The sequence below is a fragment of the Canis lupus genome, chromosome 4, assembly GCF_003254725.2.
Source record: "Canis lupus dingo isolate Sandy chromosome 4, ASM325472v2, whole genome shotgun sequence".
Lineage (NCBI taxonomy): Eukaryota > Metazoa > Chordata > Mammalia > Carnivora > Canidae > Canis > Canis lupus.
This window is the reverse complement of record NC_064246.1, coordinates 71,816,399-71,838,733: the sequence shown is the minus strand read 5'-3', so window position 1 is coordinate 71,838,733 and position 22,335 is coordinate 71,816,399. Positions and strand designations below refer to the sequence as shown.

The 22,335-nt window shown below is 36.6% G+C and overlaps 1 protein-coding gene across 1 annotated transcript in view; it reads right to left on the bottom strand.

Annotated features, from left to right (window-relative positions):
* Positions 1-22,335, bottom strand: part of NUP155 (nucleoporin 155) — a 70,520-nt gene that overhangs the window by 5,486 nt on the left and 42,699 nt on the right. The window contains exons 22-33 of the mRNA XM_025436255.3: positions 19,850-19,980; positions 15,431-15,622; positions 14,645-14,783; positions 13,602-13,737; positions 12,796-12,949; positions 12,484-12,588; positions 11,523-11,677; positions 8,854-8,983; positions 7,434-7,547; positions 6,632-6,752; positions 6,052-6,162; positions 3,041-3,177 (exon numbers count right to left, since the gene is read on the bottom strand). Coding sequence (XP_025292040.1) covers positions 3,041-3,177; positions 6,052-6,162; positions 6,632-6,752; positions 7,434-7,547; positions 8,854-8,983; positions 11,523-11,677; positions 12,484-12,588; positions 12,796-12,949; positions 13,602-13,737; positions 14,645-14,783; positions 15,431-15,622; positions 19,850-19,980 — 1,625 coding nt within the window. The remainder of the gene's footprint in view (positions 1-3,040; positions 3,178-6,051; positions 6,163-6,631; positions 6,753-7,433; positions 7,548-8,853; positions 8,984-11,522; positions 11,678-12,483; positions 12,589-12,795; positions 12,950-13,601; positions 13,738-14,644; positions 14,784-15,430; positions 15,623-19,849; positions 19,981-22,335) is intronic.

Here is a 22,335-nt window from a genome sequence, read left to right as displayed (position 1 = left end):
AGGCTGTCATTCAGAATAGGAGAGAAAGTTTCCAAGACAACAAAAAACTAAAGGAGTTTGTGAATAATAAATCAGCCCTGCAAGAAACATTAAAGGCGTCTCTGCTCAGCAGGGAGTCTGCTTCTCCCTCTCCCTACCACTCAGCCTGCTTGTGCTCTCTCCTCCCCTGTCAAATAAATAAATAAAATCTTAAAAAAAGAGAGAACCATATGAGACTCTCAATACATGCAGAAATACCATCTGACAAAATACAGCATCCTTTCTTGATAAAAACCTTCAAGAAATCAACATAAAGGCCATATTTGAAAGACTCACGGCTATTATCATCCTCAATGGGGAAAAACAGCTTTTCCTCTATAGTCAGGAACAAGACATGTCCACTCTCACCCCTGTTGTTCAGTATAGAACTGAAGTCCTAGCTTCAGTAATCAGACAAAAGGAAATAAAAACCATCTGATCAGCAAAGAAGTTGTCAAACTTTCACTACTCATAGACAACATGATACTCTATGTAGAAAACCTGAAAGAGTCCACCAAAAAATTGCTAGAACTGATAGAGGAATTCGGCAAAGTTGCAGGATATAACAAGTTTGTTACATTTCTACATACCAATAATGAAGCAGCAGAAAGAGAAATCAAGGAATCGATCCCATTTACAATTGCACCAAAAACTATAAGATACCTAGGAACAAATCTAACCAGAGAGGTAAAAGATCTGTACTGAGGACTATAGAACTCTTACGAAAAAAATTGAAAGTGGGCAGCCCCGGTGGCACAGCGGTTTAGTGCCTCCTGCAGCCCGGGACATGATCCTGGAGACCCTGGATCGAGTCCCACATCGGGCTCCCTGTGTGGAGCCTGCTTCTCCCTCTGCCTGTGTCTCTGCCTCTCTCTCTGTCTCTATGAATAAATAAATAAAATCTCTAAAAAATGAAAAAAAAGAAAAAAGAAAAAAGAAAAAAATTGAAAGACACTAAGAAATGGAAAAACAGGGATGCCTGGGTGGCTCAGCGGTTGAGCATCTGCTTTTAGCTCAGGGCATGATCCTGGGTACAGGGATCGAGTCCCATATCGGGCTCCCTGTGAGGAGCCTGCTTCTCCCTCTATGTGTCTGTCTCTCTCATGAAAAAATAAATAAAATCTTAAAAAAAAAAAAAAAAAAGGAAAAGAAATGGAAAAACAGCCCATGCTTATGGAATGGAAGAACAAATATTGTTAAAACACCTATATTACCCAATCTACACATTCAATGCAATCCCTATCAAAATAACATCAGCATTTTTCACAGGGCTAGAATAAATAATCCAAAAATTTGTGTGGAACCAGAAAAGACCTCTAATAGCCAAAGTATGTTGAAAAAGGACCAAAGTTGGAGGTATCACGATTCCGGACTTCAAGCTGTATTACAAAGCTATAATCAAGAAGACAGTATGGTATTGACACAAAAACAGTACGACAAAATAGAATGCCCCAAAATTGGACCCACAACTATATAGTCAACTAATCATCAACAAAGCAGAAAAAAAATATCCAATATGAAAAAAGTCTCTTCAACAAATGTTATTGGGAAAACGACAGCTACATGCAGAAGAATGAAACTGGACCATTTTCTTACACAGTACATAAAATTAAATTCAAAATGGTTTAAAGGCTGAAATGAGAGACAGGAATCTGTAAGAATCCTAAAAGGGAACACAAGCAGCAACATCTTTGACCTTGGCTAAAGCAACTTTTTTTTTTTTTGAAGCAACTTCTTACTAGACATTGTCTTTAGAGGCAAGGGAAAAAGCAAAAATGAACTATTGGGATTTCATCAAGATAAAAAGCTTCTGCACAGGAAAGGAAACAGTCAACAAAACTAAAAGGTAACCTACTGAATGGGAGAAAATATTTGCAAATGATACATTGATAAAGGGTTAGTATCCAAAATGTACAAAACACTTATCAAAAAACACCCAAAACCAAATAATCCAGTTAAGAAATGGGCAGAAGAGATGAAGAGACATTTCTCCAAAGAAGACATACGAATGGTTAACAGACACATGAAAAAAAAAAAAAAGCTCAACATCACTCAGTATCAGCGAAATACAAATCAAAACCACAATGAGATACCATGTCAAGAGGAAACACAGGTTCCTGAACAGGAAAATTACATGCTCTACAAAGTGGGTTACTTTTCCTAAATAACATCACAAAGCAGTTTTCAATGATGTTCAAACATTAACCATGACCAGATAATAATTTAGTAACCACATAATATTAAAAGCTTAATTCTAGTTCTGGCTTTACCAGTACTAGCCATGTAACTTGAGCAGGTTATTTATTCAAAATCTCTGCCCCTGTTAGATGCTCACCTCCTATTGTAGGCTCACTTTGAGGCTTAAATGAGATATCTAAGCGTCTTACAAAACAATGCATAAATGTTTTGATGGTATTACCATGAAGACATGATGTAAGTCAGAAGGTTTCATTTGGATCTTTTAATTCAGGATTAAAATTATAGAACATATAGTCTGAGGAGGTTTGATATGGTGAGAAAGATTGCTTTGTAAATTGAGGTAGAACTGACAAACAACATTGTATGTTTCAGCTGTACAACATAATAATTTGTCATTTGTATACACTGGGAAATGATCACCATACTAAATCTAGTTACCATGCCTCACCATCATAGTTACAAAGTTTTTGTCTTATAATAAGGAAGATCACTGATATTTTAGATGAAGTTATAGGGAATAAATACATTTTTATTTTGTTCTTGTAACACAAATGGTGATTCTTGATATAATGGGGTTAGGCTATCCACCAAGGGGATAGCAAATACGTTTACTAATACTAAGAAATATTTAATTTTTATCATAATATACAGCAAAGCAACTCACCAATTTTAAAACTCTAAAGTATAATAATTTCTTATATTCACAATGAAGCAAATTGCTGATGTAATTTTATCAGATGACAAGATACTTATATAATCAAAATATTCTCCTTTTATCTAGAAAAAGTTTAACTTTAAATAGTTTATTTCATATATCCCTTACCCGTGACTTGAACAAGTGATCATATACTTCCAGTAGTCTAGGTAATGGCACTCCAATTTCATTCATTGTCTGTATTACGAAACCTACATCCCAGTTCAAAGTACAAACTTGCTGCTCTAAAAACTGCACAATAAAATCTGGAGAAGGAAAAAATGTCAGAAATCAGAAGTGTTAACTCTTCCCCTCCCTGATAAAATAGCCGTATTACATTGTGTAATTTTAGGGTATACAAAATAATGTGATACAATATATATAGTGACATGCTTTTACTACTCCAGTAAGATTAGTTAACATATCCTTCACCTCACATAATTACTCTTTTTGTTATACAATTGTTAACTCCTGGGGCACCTGGGTGCTCAGTCAATTAAGCAGCTACCTTCAGCTCAGGTCAGGATCCCAGGACCCACATCTCTCTGCTCAGTGGGGAGACTGCTTCTCCCTCCCTCTACTCATGCTCACTCTTTTTCTCTCTTCCTCTCAAATAATCTTAAAAAAAAAAAAAAAAGTTAACTCCTGATACTAAAAAGTAGGCCTTATTCATAAATTAGCAGTTTCTAAAGAAAAATCTTTTGAAAACCAATTTAAAAAAATTTTTAAGCTTTTTTGATTTTAAGATTTTATTGCAGGTTCCTTACAGGGAGCCTGATGTGGGACTCGATCCCCAGAACTGGGATCATGCCCTGAGCCAAAGTCAGACGCTCAACCACTGAGCCCCCCAGACGTACCCTCCCATTTCCCCCCCCTCCATTTTTTTTATATCTAAGTTCTATATCAGAATAGGCAAATATAGAGATATAAAGTAGATTAGTGATTGCCTAGGGCATGAGTGGGAAGGAATAGGGAGTGACTGCTAATAGGTATGTGGTTTCTTTCTGGGGTGATGAAAATGGTCTAAATTTAACTGTGGTGACTGTTGCACAACTATGAATATGCTATAAATTTAAAGCGGTTAGGGAAAAAACTATATTTTGGTGAATTTGGAAAAAAATAGAAAGGTACAAGAAATAGAGCCCATTTACAATCCCGCTATTGGAGAGAAGATCCACTGATATTTCTTTAGTATCTTGATGTACTCTCAATTTAACAGTTTTTCAGAAAAGACGGGCTACTACATCCAGATTTTAGAAATATGAAATGTATTTTTTAAAGTGCCTCATCCCCTCAGATATATGTTATTTATTCTGATGGTTCTAATTTTGGGTCCATTCTCACTTTTTACTATCTGTCCTATCATAAACAAGATTGTAACAGTAACAATCACATTCATATTTATGATACTCAAAATCTGAGACTGACCAATGTGAATACCCATCGGCAAGAGGAATCACTGACTGTCACTGTCACTAACTGAACCTGCATCTCCCCTAGATCTACTATAAAAAATTTTTGCATAAGTAATCAAAATTCTAAAAACTCTAAACTTGTTCTAGTTTGAAGCCTGTTGGAGCTTGTTTGCCCTTGAAAGATGGACAAAGAAAAAAGAAAAAAAGGCCTCTTCTACCCTAAACTTTATTGTGCTCAAAAATTTAAAATCTAAGCCAAAGCAGAAACACTGTCAAAAGAAATTAAGTATGTCCTTTTGTTACATGTTTATTTTCTCTTTATTTTTCTCGATGAAATAACATGGCAAGTTTAAACACCATACTTACAAGAAAAAAGGGTATGACTGTAATGGCTTTATTTCTTGACACTTCCAGGAATTAAGTTCTAAATCAGGGACGGGGTATAAACAAGTCTCTATCCTCATTAAATAAGCAAACAAACAAATGATTTAATGGAATGTGTTTTTTCTTGAGCATTTTCTTGGTTCGCAACATTTTTCAAAGACCCTATGTGGTTAACATCTTACTTTACAGATGTATTTAGGTTGATTTATTTTTTTTTTAAAGTAGGCTTCAAGCCCAGCATGGAACCCGTGGGGCTTGAACACATGACCCTGAGATCAAGGCCTGAGCTGAGGTTGAGATTTGGACACTTAATCAACTGAGCCATTCAGGCACCCTGATAATATTGTTTTACAACTGAAGAAAACATTATACATTGGCAAATGGCTAATAATTAGAGTCATATACATAACAATTATAGTAGTATAGTTGATTAAGGAGTTTAAAAAACTGCATTTTTAACACTATTATTCACTATTTTAATATTTTTTTAAAGATTTATTTATTTGAGAGAGAGAGACAGTGTGTGAGGGGAGGGGTAGGGACAAAGTGAGAAGGAGACTCCTTGAGCAGACCTCCTGCTGAGCGGGAAGTGCAATTCAAGTGGGGGTTGATCCCAGAACCCTGAGATCACAACCTGAATCAAAAATAAGAGTTGCAAAAAAAAAAAAAAAAAAAAAAAGAGTTGGCCGCCCAACTGGCTGAGCCACCCAGGTGCCCCAATTATTTGTTATTTTAAAGAAAAATAGGTCTTCAATATAATAAGAGCAGTTGAAGTAAGCACAGATTGCTTGTGCAGAAAAACACCAGACATTTTTCTTTCCTCTTTAAACTTGTAGAGGGTTACCAACAGTATAAATCATTATGGTCTGTTAGCACTATCCCCAGACAGATCTATAAACCTGCAAGGTTGGGCAGCCCAGGTGGCTCAGCAGTTTAGCGCTGCTTTCAACCCAGGGCGTGATCCTGGAGACCCGGGATCGAGTCCCAGGTCAGGCTTCCTGCATGGAGCCTGCTTCTCCTTCTGCCTGTCTTTCTCTCTGTGTGCCTCATGAATAAATAATTTATCAAATAATTAAATAACTTAAATAATCTTTAAGAAATAATAAAAATAATAATAAAAACACTTGCAAGGTCAAAGACTGTTTCATATCTATCAATAATTTCTGCTATCTCTGGAGGTCTGTCTTTCTGGAGAGGTAGAATTAAACTACTGAGCTGAATAGCAACAAAGAAATAATTCCCCTCTGCAGAACATTATTGTGCCATGTCAATGAAGAAAACCATCAAAAGAAAACAACACAAAACAAAACACCCATTTTAGCACTTAAGGCTACTGCTCACCTAAAGGAAAGAAGCGAGGTGTGCCGGCATAAATTTTGCCAAGGAGCACAACCTTGAGACTAAGCGCATGCATTCTATCAGGGGAGCTCAGTGTCACACTTTCATTCAATTCTGCAAGAAAAAGACATGCCATTAGAAACCCAAATTGTCTTTATTTATTTATTTATTTATTTATTTTCCCAAATTGTCCTTAATGTGAAATGTTTAAGTTGGGTATTTTATTCTGTTTCAATATCCTACAGATAACATTCTAATATGATGAGCAGATCCTGTTAGTGTCTGAAATACTTCTGTCTTACCAGGACATTGGTTATTTTCAGGAAAGTGTCTCAGAATCCCTTAAGAAGTACATTCACAAAATGACACCATCTTTTTCTCTGAGAGTCCTCTCCAATATAAATTGAGGTCATTCTCTAGGGGACCACCCTCCCTCATACCTGGGTACCTTCTTCCACTTACCCTCTACTTAGGTATATATAATTTTCATGAGCTCTAGATATATGAAAGCCTCTAGCAACTTCCATTCCTTTACCAAGTCACTAAATAATGTATGCTAATATACCTGTAGGTGAGCACTTACCTTTCTCAATGATATCTTGCCAAAGTGTCTGCACCAATATAGGGTCTGAATAACCAGCACAATGAATTATTGCAAGTTTACACTCTGCAAGTTTAAACGGGTCAGCAAATTCCCCATAAAGCTGTCAGAGAAAATGCCAACATTATACATACAACCAGAGGTCAAAAATCAGAAACAGTGATGCATTCCTTGAAAATTAAAAATGATCAAAGATTTTATCCATAGTTCCTAAAATATAATATATAAAGATGTGATGACATGCAGCTGGTCATAACTCCAATAGATTTCAACATGCGTGCCCCCACCCCCTTTTTTTGGTTGGCAGGGAGATACTGCAATTACATGTCTTTTATAATTAATGTTGTCTAAACCGGGTTTAAAGAATCATGGAAACACAAATCTCAGGCTGCTTAATGGTACTTGGAGAAATGTCAAGAATTATTGAAAAAGGAACTGCTATGAAGAAAGGGAAAAGTTTGGAGAGATAAGCAAAGACAGTCACTTTTCCAAGACAAGAAGCAAGGCAATAAAATAGATGGCAGGAATTTTAACTAGGCCCAATGTGAAACTGATAGATTCTTGATAGAAAATGACCTGGAAAGAGCAAGTTAGTTTTTCCTAAGAGTCAGATACCACAGCAGTGATTTGTCAGCCCAGCAATATGCTCCCCAGGATGGCTTATCTTAATTTTGTGGAGATAGATTAATTTTTCCCATGAAACACAAAGTAGAATGCAGAAGAAACAAGGGAACTTGTACATATTAGGTGACTGCTAGAGGAATTCAACTTGCTTTTTTATTACCTTAGTTATGTCCATTAGCTCAGAATCCAGCTGAGAAATTGCATCCTGTACAGAAGAATGATGGGAATACTGCCTTTGTAGTGTCTCTTGTATCTGAAGTTGGATCCTAGCAACCTAGTTTGGATGAAAAAAACCAAGTCTTAAGTTCTTGATGATAAATCAACAAGTACTTCAAGGAATGATTCCTAGTATCTGACTTTAAATTGGTTAAAGTAAAAACAATGTATAAAGTCGTGACTATAGTTTATTATTTAAGATTTTATCTATCTGAGGGAGAACAAGCGAAGAGAGCACAAGTGGGAGAGGGAGAAGAAGCCATAGGCTCCCCATTGAGCAGGGAGACCAATGTGGGGCTAGATCCCAGGACCTCAGAACCATGACCTGAGCCAAAGGCATATACTTATTAACCAACTGAGCCACTCAGGCGCCTCAATAGGGACTATAGTTAGTAACACTGTATTGCATATTTGAAAGTTGTAGAAGATAATAAAAGTTCTTATCACAAGAAAGAAACTTTGTAATTATTTATATGGTGATGTTAGACTTATTATGGTGATCATTTTGTTGTACCTAAAAATACTGAATCATTACATTTTGTACCTGAAACTAATAATGTTAATTATACCTCAATTTAAAAAATGTATAAATGAAGACTTCTATCATATCAAACCAGCAGCTCTTCATCACAACATAAAAGATTTCACAGGAAGTATACTGTGGTAGAGAACCTTTGCTATCACTCTAACACTCATCCCTCCCACAAATGTAGCCACACAATGGCTAGATCATATTTTTCAATCTCCTCTGTAGGGAAATATGGCCATAAGACTAAGTTCTCTTCAAAGGAATGTAAGTTGAAGTAAAGTATACACTTCAGGGCTGAGGTCTCTAAGAGAGTGAATGCACTTCTTACATTTTCTCTTACTGTCTCTGACAGAAGAAAAAGATAAGGCCATACGGAATGGTAGAAACAGAAAAGAAAACTTGGGTCTTGAAATCAGTCAAGCAGAAGAAAGCCATTGGCCCACTCTGGATATTTGTGAATGAGAAATAAACTTTGTATTTGGATCATCATATACTTTTGGGTCTCTTAATTAGGGCAGTTTAGCCTACTCTACTTCATGTATCTACTCAACAGTTTCCAGAATAAATGATAAATGTGACATAATCTCCCTTGTGTTAGAACAGTTGGAAAAAACCTTTAGAAGTGCCACAGAGAAAAATTTAATTACAGCAATGTCCTGTGATCCAATAAAAGATTTATGTCTAACTGTGAAACTAAATACATACAGGCAGAAGAGACTAGAATTACTTATACTGACTGCTACCTACCAATGACTTACTAGAGAGAAGAAAGGAAAATGGAATAAATGCAGCAACTACTCAATACAGACAAAGCTTAAGTATCTTTAGCACTTACTTCCATTTTTTCTTCTAATTCATGAAGGAATTCACCATCTGCAGCTATCGATGAAATGGCAGTGGAACTTTTGGCACTAAGAATGGCTCGAGCAATGTACTCTAGTCGCTGCTGAAGTGAAATTTCTGTGCTGGGGGGGAAAGCCCTTATTATTATTTATATGAATTCTTAACAATCCAATATACAAATATATTAATTATGACATACTATTCTGTATATACCAAATGAACATAAAGGGCCATTCAAAACTTGAAAAAACTACTAGAGGATTTCTAATAAAAGAGAACTAGAATTTAAGGCAACAGATAAAAAAATACTTAAGTTTACATCCAAAAAAGTAACTTATTTTAAAACTTCAATTCAGTATATTAAAACTTGGATTCAAAAAAAATAAAAAAATAAAACTTGGATTCTTCTAAAACTAAATTAAGGAAAACATTATCACTTTTTAGATTCTTTACTTCTCTACCTTAATATGGCCAAAACTATGTGATCCTTCACAAAGCAACTAGAATGACTTCTTAAAATCAGATTACATCACATGCCTTCACCTACTCCTTCAACTTCCTCTCTTTTACCTGGTCCTGTGTTCCCCAGCTCCAACCCCACCAGCTTTCTTTTTTGTACTCTAAACATTAAACTTGAATCTGATACAGCACCTCTGCAAAGACTATTGTTCCAATGGTTGGACCATCTCCACCATGATTTTTTTTTTTTAAAGATTTTATTTGGGATCCCTGGGTGGTGCAGCGGTTTGGCGCCTGCCTTTGGCCCAGGGCGTGATCCTGGAGACCCGGGATTGAATCCCACGTCGGGCTCCCGGTGCATGGAGCCTGCTTCTCCCTCTGCCTGTGTCTCTGCCTCTCTCTCTCTCTCTCTGTGTGTGACTATCATAAATAAATTTAAAAAAATGTTAAAAAAAAAATAAAGATTTTATTTATTCATGGGGGGGGGGGAGAGACACCCACAGGCAGAGGGAGAAGCAGGTTCCATGCAGGGAGCCTGATGTGAGACTCGAACTCGGGTCTCCAGGACCCGGCCCTAGGCTGAAGGTGCTGTTAAACTGCCGAGCCACCAGGGCTGTCCCCCTCCATGTCTTTAATAGCTGTCTATTCTTATCATTTGAGAATCAATTTTCCTAACAATTTGTCTGAGGCTTTCTCTGACCAATCTTAACGAAAGCAGCTCGCTCTCCCACCAGGCCCTTTCTACTGTATTATCCTATTTTTATTATATTTATAGAATCTGAATTTGTGTCTGTGGTCTATATCCACTAGAATGGGAGCTCCCTGGGAACAAAGATGGTGTTTACATTGTTCACTACTCCTTCCCACATGCCTTGAACATACATCACTGGGGCTCAAAATCTATTTGGTGGCTGGCTGGCTGGCAGGTGTCAGAAAGCCCCAAGCATGTATCCACCTCCATGGTTACCACCTTCAGTCCTTTCCAATCCCCTATCAGACCTGGTTCTTTGACATTACAAAGAGACTTGGCATTAAAAACAAACACTAATTCATTTAGTTGTTGGCAACCTCTCACAGCAACCAGTATTAAATATAACTTTTGTGTTACTTTGGCAAAGAAGATTCCAAATGAAAATACAAGGTTAAATTAATGATCTGTCCAAGATTGTATTAAATTGGTTTTTTTTTGAAATGATAATCTAAAAATTTCAATGCTTTTCTTAGTAAGTTTTTTTTTTTAAAGATTTTATTTATTTATTCATGAGAGACACAGAGAGAGAGAGAGGCAGAGACACAGGCAGAGGGAGAAGCAGGCTCCATGCAGGGAGCCCGACATGGGACTCGATCCCGGGTCTCCAGGGTCAGGCCCTGGTCTGAAGGTGGCGCTAAACCGCTGAGCCACCCGGGCTGCCCCCTTAATAAGTTTCTAAACAATATTCAATGTATATGTTCAAGACTTTTTCAGTAATTTATTAATTTATTTAAAAGATTTTATTTTTTCATGAGAATACACAGAGAGGAGAGAGAGAGAGAGAGGCAAAAACACAGGCAGAGGGAGAAGCGGGCTCCATGCAGGGTGCTCGACATGGGACTTGATCCCGGGCCTCCAGGATCATGCCCTGGGGGCTGGAGGCAGCGCTTAACAACTGAACCACCGGGCTGCCCTTTTTCAGTAATTTAAACCAATACAAGAGCAGAGTAAATTAGTCTAGAATTAGTAAAACATTTAAAATTATAAAGCTTTTGTCCTTTTAATTAAGAATACTAACTGCTTAGTAGGAAAGAATCTAAAGACATACTTTCTTTATTTTTATTTTTTAAGATTTTATTTATCCATTCATGAAAGACACAGACACAGAGAGAGGCAGTCTCCTTGTAGGGAGCCCAATGCGGAACTTGACCCCGGATCCCGGGATCACGACCTGAGCCAAAGGCAGGCGCCCAACCACTGAGCCACCCAGGCGTCCCCAAAGGCATAAAGAAGTGATTTAGAAGATAGTCTGATGAGAGAGTTTTGGGTATTTAGTACCTTCTATACACTATTAAAAAAAAAAAGAGAGAAAGAACTATAAACTTAAGGTAAATCAAAGTAAAAGCATAAAAACATACACAACCTAAATGAGGTTTATTTCTGAAATCTGGATGTAACTAAGTACAGATCAGCTATCAATCATTATTCATAAGGAGAATTTTATACCATACCTATGCATGTCAGCTAATTTGGACAGGACACGAGCAGCATTACTGAAGCTTCTGTTCTTTTCATAATACCTCCACAGTAAATCCATATAACGAACTTTGTTTTGATCAACTTTGGCCATTCGGACTAGATGCGGCTCCAGAAATGGAGAAGCAATCTGTAAATTATACAGTCACTCAAAAACATTTTCTGGACTATCCAGTTGTTCTTTATGTAGTAACTATAACATTTTAAAGACAAACACAGGTGCGCCTTGCTTCATAAGCAAAATTGTAATCCAACAACAGACAGAGGGCAATTTTTCTCACTACTGATGATTTTTTTTTTTTTAACCAAAGTTGCTATGAGAGTTGAATTAGGTTGATTAAACTAATCATAATCCAGTCATGATTTTTTTTAAAGTTATTGTTTTGAGAGAGAGAGAGAGTGAGCGCAAGTGGGGGGTAGGAGGGCTGGAGGAAAAGAAAGAACCCCGAGCAAGTTCCATCTCACGACCTCAACCAAGATCACAACCTAAGATGAAGTCAAGAATTGGACGCTTAACTGACCGAGCCACTCAGGCACCCCTAATTACAAATCTTTTAATAAACTTTGAAAGCATAGCTACTGATTCTTAGACTCTGAGCTCAAAGACATCCTTGCCATTATCAAATACCATGCATTCATTTCATACACTGAAGAACACTGAGACTTAGGATAGTAAAAAGACGTGTGAAATCACATACTGAATTAATGGCAGAGGTAACAAGTTTAGGACTCCTAATTCATAATCCAATGACTTCCACCGCACAATATAAACAACCCGTATCAGCTTCACTGCCCACTAGGAAAAGATATTACATTACTTGGCTTGATGTTAATACCTAATAGTAGGTTCAGGATAAGGAAATAAATTTTTTATAAATATGTATGTGCTACTTGAAAATACAAATTAACAATATTGGGATAAAAAATGTTTTTTACCTGCAACAGCTTATCTGCAAGATCAGCTTGTATTAGCCAATTATAAAGGGCAATGCTAAAGAGTTCATCTTTGGATCGTTGAGACAATTTAAGCATTTGTTCAAACTAAAATAAAAAAATAGTAAAGATTAGCAATTAAAGGCTCTCTTGCTGGACATCATAACCATTAGCCTTATAAAATCCTGAAATCAAGAATACTTAAATGCTTATAGTTCTAAGAGCGACCACCTTCCCCAAGTGGAGCTGCCACCACTACCACACAGAACTTCTAAATAATGTATTTTCAGGATAAAAGTATGCTATGTCCCTTACATGATGCCCTGCTTCTTCATTACTCAGCATATTGGGATCAGATGACAATACTGGAGGCCCAGGTTTTTTGGGTACACTGGGAGACTGAGGAGCAGCCTTACTTTGATTTACCAGTTCTTGAAGTGTATCTGTAATACACTTATAACTGTTTAATCTGAAAAAGAATGGAAAAGGAACAACTGCATTAGACAGCAAGTGACTTATCTAATTTAAGTACACAGAATAATTTGAAGACTATTTTGGGGGATAGATTTATGTACTCACACATATACTTGGTATTAAAAGCAATAGAAATCGTATACTTTTTCTAGGTTTGAGAAACATGGTTAACTATAAAAGGGTGAAATCATAAATATGAATGTATTAATAAAAAATGTGTTTATATATTTATATATTTCCTTTACAGATGCATATTTTTTTAAGTCACTACTAACTTGTGGACATTTAAAAATCATCCCTTTAATATAAAATACTAATCTTCACCAAGAAAGGGGGAGAGGATGTGGTTCCAAATAAGTTATCTCATTTAAAATTGACATTAGTAAAGTGTCATGAAAAATATAAAGGCAAATTCAAAAACATTTATAAGTCCTTAAGAATTTCCACCAAACTAAAACTATTCCTATATAAGAATTATAATCCTAATTAAGGCCTGTCATAAAACAAGATATTTTAAAGTGAAAGCATAATTCAATTTTATAAGGGTTGAATTTAAAATATTATTTTCCTATTACTACCAATCAAACTTTACACCAAGGCAAGTCTGTATCCATAAAGTTGACAATCTGCTAAGATGAGAAACTTGCCTTTCTTGGAAAGCCTGCAGTCCCACGATGTCTTCTTCTGGTTCTCCATGTTTATAGAAATGAAGCCCAAGACCCTGAGGATCTTTTTTTTCTGCAGCAGTAAGAGAGAGCTCCACTACCCCCTCATAAAAACGGACTAATGAGAAAGAATAGGGACAAAGAGCTAAGACTTATTAAGCTAGATTTGTTTTTCCTTAGCTGGTTTATAAAAATACTGACCAAGGTTTTTATGTCTCTACTGTATACTAGTCACCCTGATGACACTAACATATAAACTATGTCTGGTGAATCTACCGAAGAAAAAGGCACCAACATGTCCAAAAGGCAGCTATTAAATATATTTTTTCTTCACTGGAAAAACAATTTCAAAATTAGAATAATAAAAGGGAAGGTTTTCAGTTCCTTGATGGAAAAAAATCTTGGATTCACAACAATACCTGTGCTAACAGTTTTTACTTTTATAATATGTTAGATTTGATTTAAAGTAATTTTAAAGCAAGCAAACAGTATTTTCAAATTAGTCGAAAGAATTTAAAGGATCCAAAAAAATAAATGTAACCCATGAAGCTATCTAATACAGATAGTAGTTTAACTGGACAAGGACTGAAACTCCTGTGTTAAGAAGTTACATATTTCAGGACAGCCCTGGTGGTTCAGTGGTTTAGCACCACCTTCAGGCAAGGGTGCGATCCTGGAGACCCAGGATCGAGTCCCACGTTAGGCTCCTTGCATGGAGCCTGCTTCTCCCTCTGCCTGTGTCTCTGCCTCCCTCTCTCTCATGAATAAATAAATAAAATCTTAAAAAAAAAAGTTACTTATATCAAGAGATAAAAAGAGATAAAAAGAGCATTACAGTTTTTGCAGAGGCTAGTGCACTCATCAAATACTAAAACACAGGGCATGAGATTCCTATGTGATATAATTTGAAACTGAAGTTGAAGGATTTGCCTCTGATAAGAGGCTCTTTCTCACCAGCTTGTTTTATTCACAATTATTTGTCCCTTGAGTTAGGAACAAGATATGAAGAACATTTTGTTTCTCACCTTGTCTATACTGAGCACAAACATTGGAAAGGTCCACTTGATTGCTGATTTTCTGATATTCCTTTAAGGATTCTCTTAACATTCTTTCCTTCTCAATCTTATTTTGAACTTGTCGGGAACGTTGGAGGAGTTCATTTGCCTAGAATTAGAGAAGGCAAGAACTTAAAAAGACATAAAATCCAGCATAAAGATGATGTTATCAACATTAAGTTTTGGTCTACATCTCAATTTACATCTGGTTTATTATCATAAAAAATAAAAATTCTACAAACTTACTTCTTCTTAATTTTAGGCAGAAAAATTTTTGACCAAAAAATCCTAGCTATTATTAATTCCTCTCACAAACATTTTAAGCAAGATAGCTTTTGACTGGTAAATCTCTTGCCTAGTCAATACATTATTGGTCAGCAGGCAGTCCATGTGATACTGATTTTTTAAATTATTTTCACCTGTAAGAAAGGATCAATAAAAATTGCCCAATTAACTAACTTATTATAGACAAAGTTTTAGTAATTTTTAATTTCTAAGAAACATTAAAAAAAATATGGTCTTGAAATACTATCAAGATTCTTTGTGAAAACCTTAAATATGCGAGGATTTTAAGAAATGATGTATTCCAACCTCTTTCATCATACAGACAAGGACCCTGGAGGCCAAGAGAGGTTAGGAGACCTACTGAAGAGCCGTCGTAAGTAAGACGGTTCCTGATTCCAATTCTATTATGGTTTTCATACCACGAACCCTCCTCCTTTAAGAAATACTGAAATAGCCAATAGAGCATCGTACCTTAGAACAAATTGCATCGTCAGTGCTATACAGAAGTGGGCAGATATCCTGTAAGTGTAAACTAATGCCATCAACAGCAGCATTATCTCTGATGTAGCAGTTGATAAGAGAAGCAATTAATGCCCCAGTCAATTCCTTGTCCCTGATTACCAGATCTTTAAAGGTGGTGATTTTCAGCTGCTCTTGAAATTCCTAGGAGTATAAGAGAAGGTCATTTTTTTCTATCAAAAATATAGGAATATCCTATTTCCACCTATAAAATTTCTGTAACAATTTAAATAACCAAAAAATTAATAAACTCATTCAAAGGAGAAAATATACTAACTATATGGACTAACACATTTTTGCAAACTTTCCTAGAATCATACAGAATTGTTAACTCACAGTATGATAGGTCCAAATCTCCCAATTTACAAATGAGAAAAGTAAAATGTAGGCAGATCAAAAATTAGAGCCAGGTCTCATAATTTTAGTTAGAACCAGAAAGAAGGATCACTCAGCTACATTAAAAAATCTTGGGTTGGGCACCTGGGTACCTCAGGTGGCTCACTTGGGTTGGGCATCTGCCTTCGACTCAGGTCATGATCTCAGGGTCCTGGAATGGAGCAGGAGTCCCTGCTTAGCAGGGAGTCAGCTTCTCCCTCTCCCTCTGCTCTTCTCCACCCTCCCATCTTGTGAGCACTCTCTCTCTCTCTTTTTTAAGATTTTATTTATTTATTCATGACAGACACACACAGAGAGAGAGAGAGAGAGAGAGATAGAGTGAGAGTGAGACAGGCAGAGGGAGAAACAGGCTCCATGCAGGAAGCCGGACGCCGGACTTGATTCTGAGTCTCCAGGATCACACCCTGGGCTAAAGGCGGCGCTAAACCACTGAGCCACCTGGGCTGCCCTCAAAATAAATTTTTTAAAAAATTTAAAAATTAGAAAAAATAAAAAAAATCTTGGGTTTATGGAGCACCTCAGTGGCTCAGTTGATTAATCATCTGACTCTTGATTTCAGCTCAGGTCATGATCTCAGGGTCCGGAGATTGAGACTCCTGTCAAACTCTGCACTGAGCATGGAGCCTGCTTAAGATTCTCGCTCCCTCTGCTCCTCCTCCCCTCCTGCTTTCTCACTCTCTCTCTCTAAAAAAAAAAAAAAAAAGAAAGAAAGAAAGAAAAAGAAAGAAAGAAAGAAAGAAAGAAAGAAAGAAAGAAAAAAAGAAAGATCTTGGGCTTACATTTACTTTTCCTAAATGTTAAAATTCTATTTAAAGCCTTCTAAAACATGGGGAGAGGGGTATACCTGGGTGGCTCAGTCAGTTAAGCATTTGACTCTTATCTCAGCTTAGGTCTTGATTTTAGGGCCCTAGTTTGGGTTCCATGCTGGATATGGAGCCTACTATTATTAAAGAAAAAAAAAGTCTTCCAACATGGGATTTTGAACTCATTTTGGACAAATTTGCTTATCAAATGGAGTTCTCAAGTACTAAGGTGATTCATGCTATGGTAAAATACTCTGGGGATTTGAGTATTCTTTTTTCCCCTAAATTTCAGAACAAATCCAACCCATATTCCAATTTTTTAATATTTGATTTGCATCCCTTGAGCATAAATCCATGAATCTATGATGCAAAGAAGGAAGTTTCAAAGATGCATCACAAAAAAGATGTCTAGCCTAAATATCTACCTATGTTTACCACCTAATAAAGTAAAAATCATGAATCTACCTGGCATGGAAAAGAAAGAGCTTTTGTAGTTAAACACTTCACTTGAGTTTTTAAAAGGCAAAAAAAAGTTATGTGCTTAAAACAAAACCACCAACAAAACAACACACTGGACACTACTGGAAAGAATGAGGGAGCTGGCCTCTTAATTTTGAAAATTGGTACTTAAAAGTCAAGAATTTGGGGGATCCCTGGGTGGCGCAGCGGTTTGGCACCTGCCTTTGGCCCAGGGCGCGATCCTGGAGACCCGGGATCAAATCCCATGTCGGGCTCCTGGTGCATGGGGCCTGATTCTCCCTCTGCCTGTGTCTCTGCCTCATTCTCTCTCTCTCTGTGACTATCACAAATAAATAAAAATTAAAAAAAAAAAAAAAGTCAAGAATTTCGGACTCCTCCTGGGTGGTTCAGCGGTTGAGTGCCTGCCTTCGGCAGGGAATGATCCTGGAGTCCCAGGATCAAGTCCCCCATCGGGCTCCCTGAATGGAGCCTGCTCCTGTCTCTGCCCGTGTCTCTGCCTCTCTCTGTGTGTTTCTCATGAATAAATAAATAAAATCTTAAAAAAAAAAAGGTTAAGAATTAAACATTTCAGGGTAACGAAAAGGCCCTTAGAGATTAAGGGAATTTTTTTTTCTTTTTCACAGAATTGCAGTGATTAAATATGAAAGAAATCACAGAGGAAACGACCATTTCATAATCCTATATGCAATAGCTAATTCAAGTTGATGAAAGTCTGATGGGGGAATTTCACACTGGTAGGACCTAAATTCAGCAATCTTACTGTCAGTAAAAGTGGGACAATTAAACCTTCTGTGTCTTCCATTAAATACAGTTTGACACGTAAACTGTATTTATGAAGTATTTTATTCATCCTCAAATAAATGGACCTGAATTTAATCCTCTATAGACTTACCTTCCATTTTGCAGAAAATACAAGAAATAGAGGAGTAAGTTCACTCCAAGGAGGTAAAGACAACCTCAGAACATACAAGATTGATGATCTGATTCTTTCTTGGCAATTTCAAGGGAGAAAGAAAATGGCTCTAGACTTGACACAGATTTAAGAGAAATAACAATCAAATTCAATGAGTGAACCAACTGTTTAGATTCTGATTTGAATGACCCAATCTGTAAAAAGATTTTTTTTTAAAAGATTTATTATTTATTCATGAAAGACAGAGAGAGAGAGAGAGAGAGAGGCAGAGACACAGGCAGAGGGAGAAGCAGGCTCCATGCAAGGAGCCTGATGTGGGACTCGATCCCAGGACTCCAGGATCACGCCCTGGGCTGAAGGTAGGCGCTAAACCACTGAGCCACCCAGGGATTCCCTGTAAAAAGATATTTGTAAGACAGAAATTTCAAATGGTTAAGTATAATGATGACTTATTCAAAGAAATGTCCATCTTTTAAAATTTCATTTAAAAAATTTTATTTTCTTATTACTTAATTTATTTTAAGGCAGACTGTCACATGCAGTGCCTCATTTGGATGTCTGGAGCCTCGGAAGCTTGACTAACCTACTTCTACAAATGGACCTTGAGAGCTCAATTGGAGGTTCTAGCAGGGAAGCACAGTTACTCGTATACCTTCTATCAGGGAAAGTCATCCTCTTTGAGCACAAAGCTTTGGAAAGGACACACATGGAGTGGTAAGGGAGAAAGGGGATACCCGCCTAGCCAGTCAGATCAGCTGAGTCAATCTTGGTGATCAATGGGGGTGATAGCTGTCGTGGCCAGATCACCAAAGAAATACATAGTAAAGTATATAAGAATGAAATAACATGATGTCTAGGATCATCTTTAAAGTAATTTCTTGGGATGCCGGGGTGGCTCAGCGGTTGAGCGTCTGCCTTTGGCTCAGGGCATGATCCTGGAGTCCTAGGATCGAGTCCTGCATCCAGGATCCCTGTGTGAAGCCTGCTTCTCCCTCTACCTATGTCTCTGCCTCTCTCTCTCTGTGTCTCTCATGAATAAATAAAACCTTTAAAAAACTAAATAAAATAAAGTAATTTGGTAAAGAAAAAGAATAGATTAATGAGTTGATAAAACCTTGAAAATACTGAATACGAATAAAGTGTGTATATGGGGATTATAATGTAGTATTTATTTTTGCGTATGTTTAGAAGTGTTCACAATTAATAAAAGGTAGGAATACATTCCCCCCAATGGCCTAACATTTAAATGAATGCAAATTACTATTATATTTAAAAAGGATTCAAATGAGGATGGCAAGAGAAATATAACCCATTCATTTCTCACAACAGTAAACATCTTTCTTTAAAACTAAGAATGTTTAAGTCATTGGACTCTTTGAAATTACATGCAAAAATTTTGTGGATGCATCTGTATGCATTCTTTGAGGGTGGGAAGAAAGAGTTTTTGATCAAATTCCCCAAAGAATCTGAAATCCAAATGAAGATTATAATCTACTGTTTAAAAAGGTATTTCTGGTAAAGATTTTATTCACATACCAAGATAAAATTCTCACATACTGTAAAAACTTGTGGTTTTAACAATGCAGATCCCTCAGTTTTCATGCTTTAGTGCAATCTTCCATTAAGATTTCCATTAAGAAGATATTAACTTCATTGTAACCTAAATGCTTCCCCCCAAAAGTCCCCTCCCAAACACAAGGGTAAAACTAAAGCCCACTCAAAAGAAAACAAACTAAGCACACCATTAACAGTATACTCTTAAGGGAAAAGAAATCTTACCTTTTGAAGTTCTCCTACAATGACAGTGAATTGATGTTCACAAAGAAGTTTCCATAAAGCCAGAGCCTGGTATGATTTTCGAACCAACTGCTGGATTGCCTGAAGTGAAACCTTTTCACTCAGTTGAGCCTCTAATTACAAAATACAACTAATGAAGTTTTATAAAATGACATATGGTTCTGTTTTAAATAAAACAACACTTTACTTGAAATAAAAAATAATAGTTAAGGCTGAAATCCTCATTGATCTCCCTCCCTCATCATAGCCAACCATGATCATGACTTGGTGAATTCATGCTTTTACCCTGTCATTATGTGTATGTGTTTCTGTATGTCTGTCTGTGTGAATGTACACATAAACAACAAAAATACTATTTTTAAATTATTTACACGTTTCCCATCCAGTTGTATTTTCACAGGCTATTTATATTAATAAGTGTAAACCAAGTATATTTAAATTGCTAGATATATTCCATCATAATCTAGTATAAATTATTAGATATGTTCCATCATGTAAGTATACCACAAATAGGTCCATGTGCCACCTTAAGGACATTGATATTGTCTCCCATGCTTTGCTACTAAAACAATAGTGCAATGAACATCCTTAAAAGACTTCTAAAGAGCACCATCAGATTTCTCTAGGACTATGTTCCTCAAATCTGGATTAAGATAAATTGGTGGGAAAAAAAAAAAAAGTAAACCCGCAAGTCACAAAATCAATTCAGTCATGAGAGTTCTTTTTTCTTCTTAAAAAGGAAACAGGGGCAGCCCAGGTGGCTCAGCGGTTTAGCGCCACCTTCAGCGCAGGTGTGATCCTGGAGACCTGGGATGGAGTCCCACATCAGGCTCCCTGCATGGAGCCTGTTTTTCCCTCTGCCTGTGTCTCTGCCTCTCTCGTCTCTCATGAATAAATAAAATCTTAAAAAAAAAAACCACAAAAAACAGAATTGGGGTGCCTGGCTGGCTCAGTCATTGGACCATATGAGACTCGATTTCAGGCTTGTGAGTTCAAAGCCCCACGTTGGGCATGGAGCCTACTTACAAAAAAAAAAAAAAAAGAGGAAATATAAAAAAGTAAAATATTAGAGTATAAAACAGGTACTTATTCCCTATAATTTTGTTTCAGTTGTATATGTATGCTTTCAAACATCAGGGTCATAACATAAAATGTATTTCTCACTACAAAGAAAAAAGTCTGATAAAGACTGCTACATGATATATCCTTAGAAGTGAAACTATTGGCTATCAATATATATGCATTTTCAGCTTTATAAGATATGATCAAATTGATCTCCAAAGTAGTAATTTCAGTGTACACTGCCAGCAATTTGAACCCTCTTTTGTTTTAATCCTTACCAATGCTATTGTCAGGCTTAAAAGACCTTACTGAAGTACAAATAGCAGTAATGAAAAAATGTTTATAAAATAGTAAACAGAAAACTAGACTTAACAAGAAGAGACAAGAGTAAATGGCTGGGTCTTAATTAGCAAAGTTCTATCAGCCAGAATAATTGGCTCAAGTAGAACACAAAAAATTCTTCAAAAAAAAAAAAAAAAAAAAAGAATGGCAGGCCCTTCTTTTTTTTTTTTTTTAAGATTTATTTATTTATGACAGACATAGAGAGAGAAAGAGAGAGACACAGGACGGAGGGAAAAGCAGGCTCCATGCTGGGAGCCCGACGTGCGACTCGATCCCGGGACTCCAGGATCTTGCCCTGGGCCAAAGGCAAGCGCTAAACCACTGAACCACTCAGGGATCCCCATCAGGCCCAATTTAAACAATGATTATTATTCCAAATTATTTCTAGAATAATTGATGATTATAAGTTTTCTATTACTTTGCTCTTTCCTTGGTTGCTACTATTTACAACAGACCAAAAAACACAATAAAAATTTTGACTGACGTTTTTAACTCTATAAAATGGCGTGTCACTAATCATTAGGAAAATGCAAATCAAAAACCACAATGAGATACCACTTTGTACCCAGTAGGATAGATATCATAAAAAAGAGAACTGTAACTAGTGAAGACCTGAAGAAACTCAAATACTTTGTGTACTAACTACTAGTAGAAATGTAAAATGGCATATAGAAAACAGTGTGGCGGTTCCTCAAAAATTAAAAACAAAAATACCGTATGATCCAGCAATCTATTTCTGGCTATGTAACAAAAGAACTGAAAGCAGAGACTCAAATTTATTTTGTTTACCATGTTTATAGAAGAATTATTCACAATATCTCTAAGGTGGAAGTAACCCACGTGTTCAAAAACCCAAGTGTTTTCTCTGCTTTCATGAAAAAACAAAACAAAACAAAACCCCAAACCAGCATTCAGTGTTGTTTTGCAGCAAGCCATTATAGAGATAGCATGCACCTCACCAAACTCCTTCCCCAGAAACCACACACATCACCTTGGCATCAAGCACCACAACTTTAAAATGTGTCTATGAGCATCTGTGCTTTAACACTAAATGTGTCCTAAGA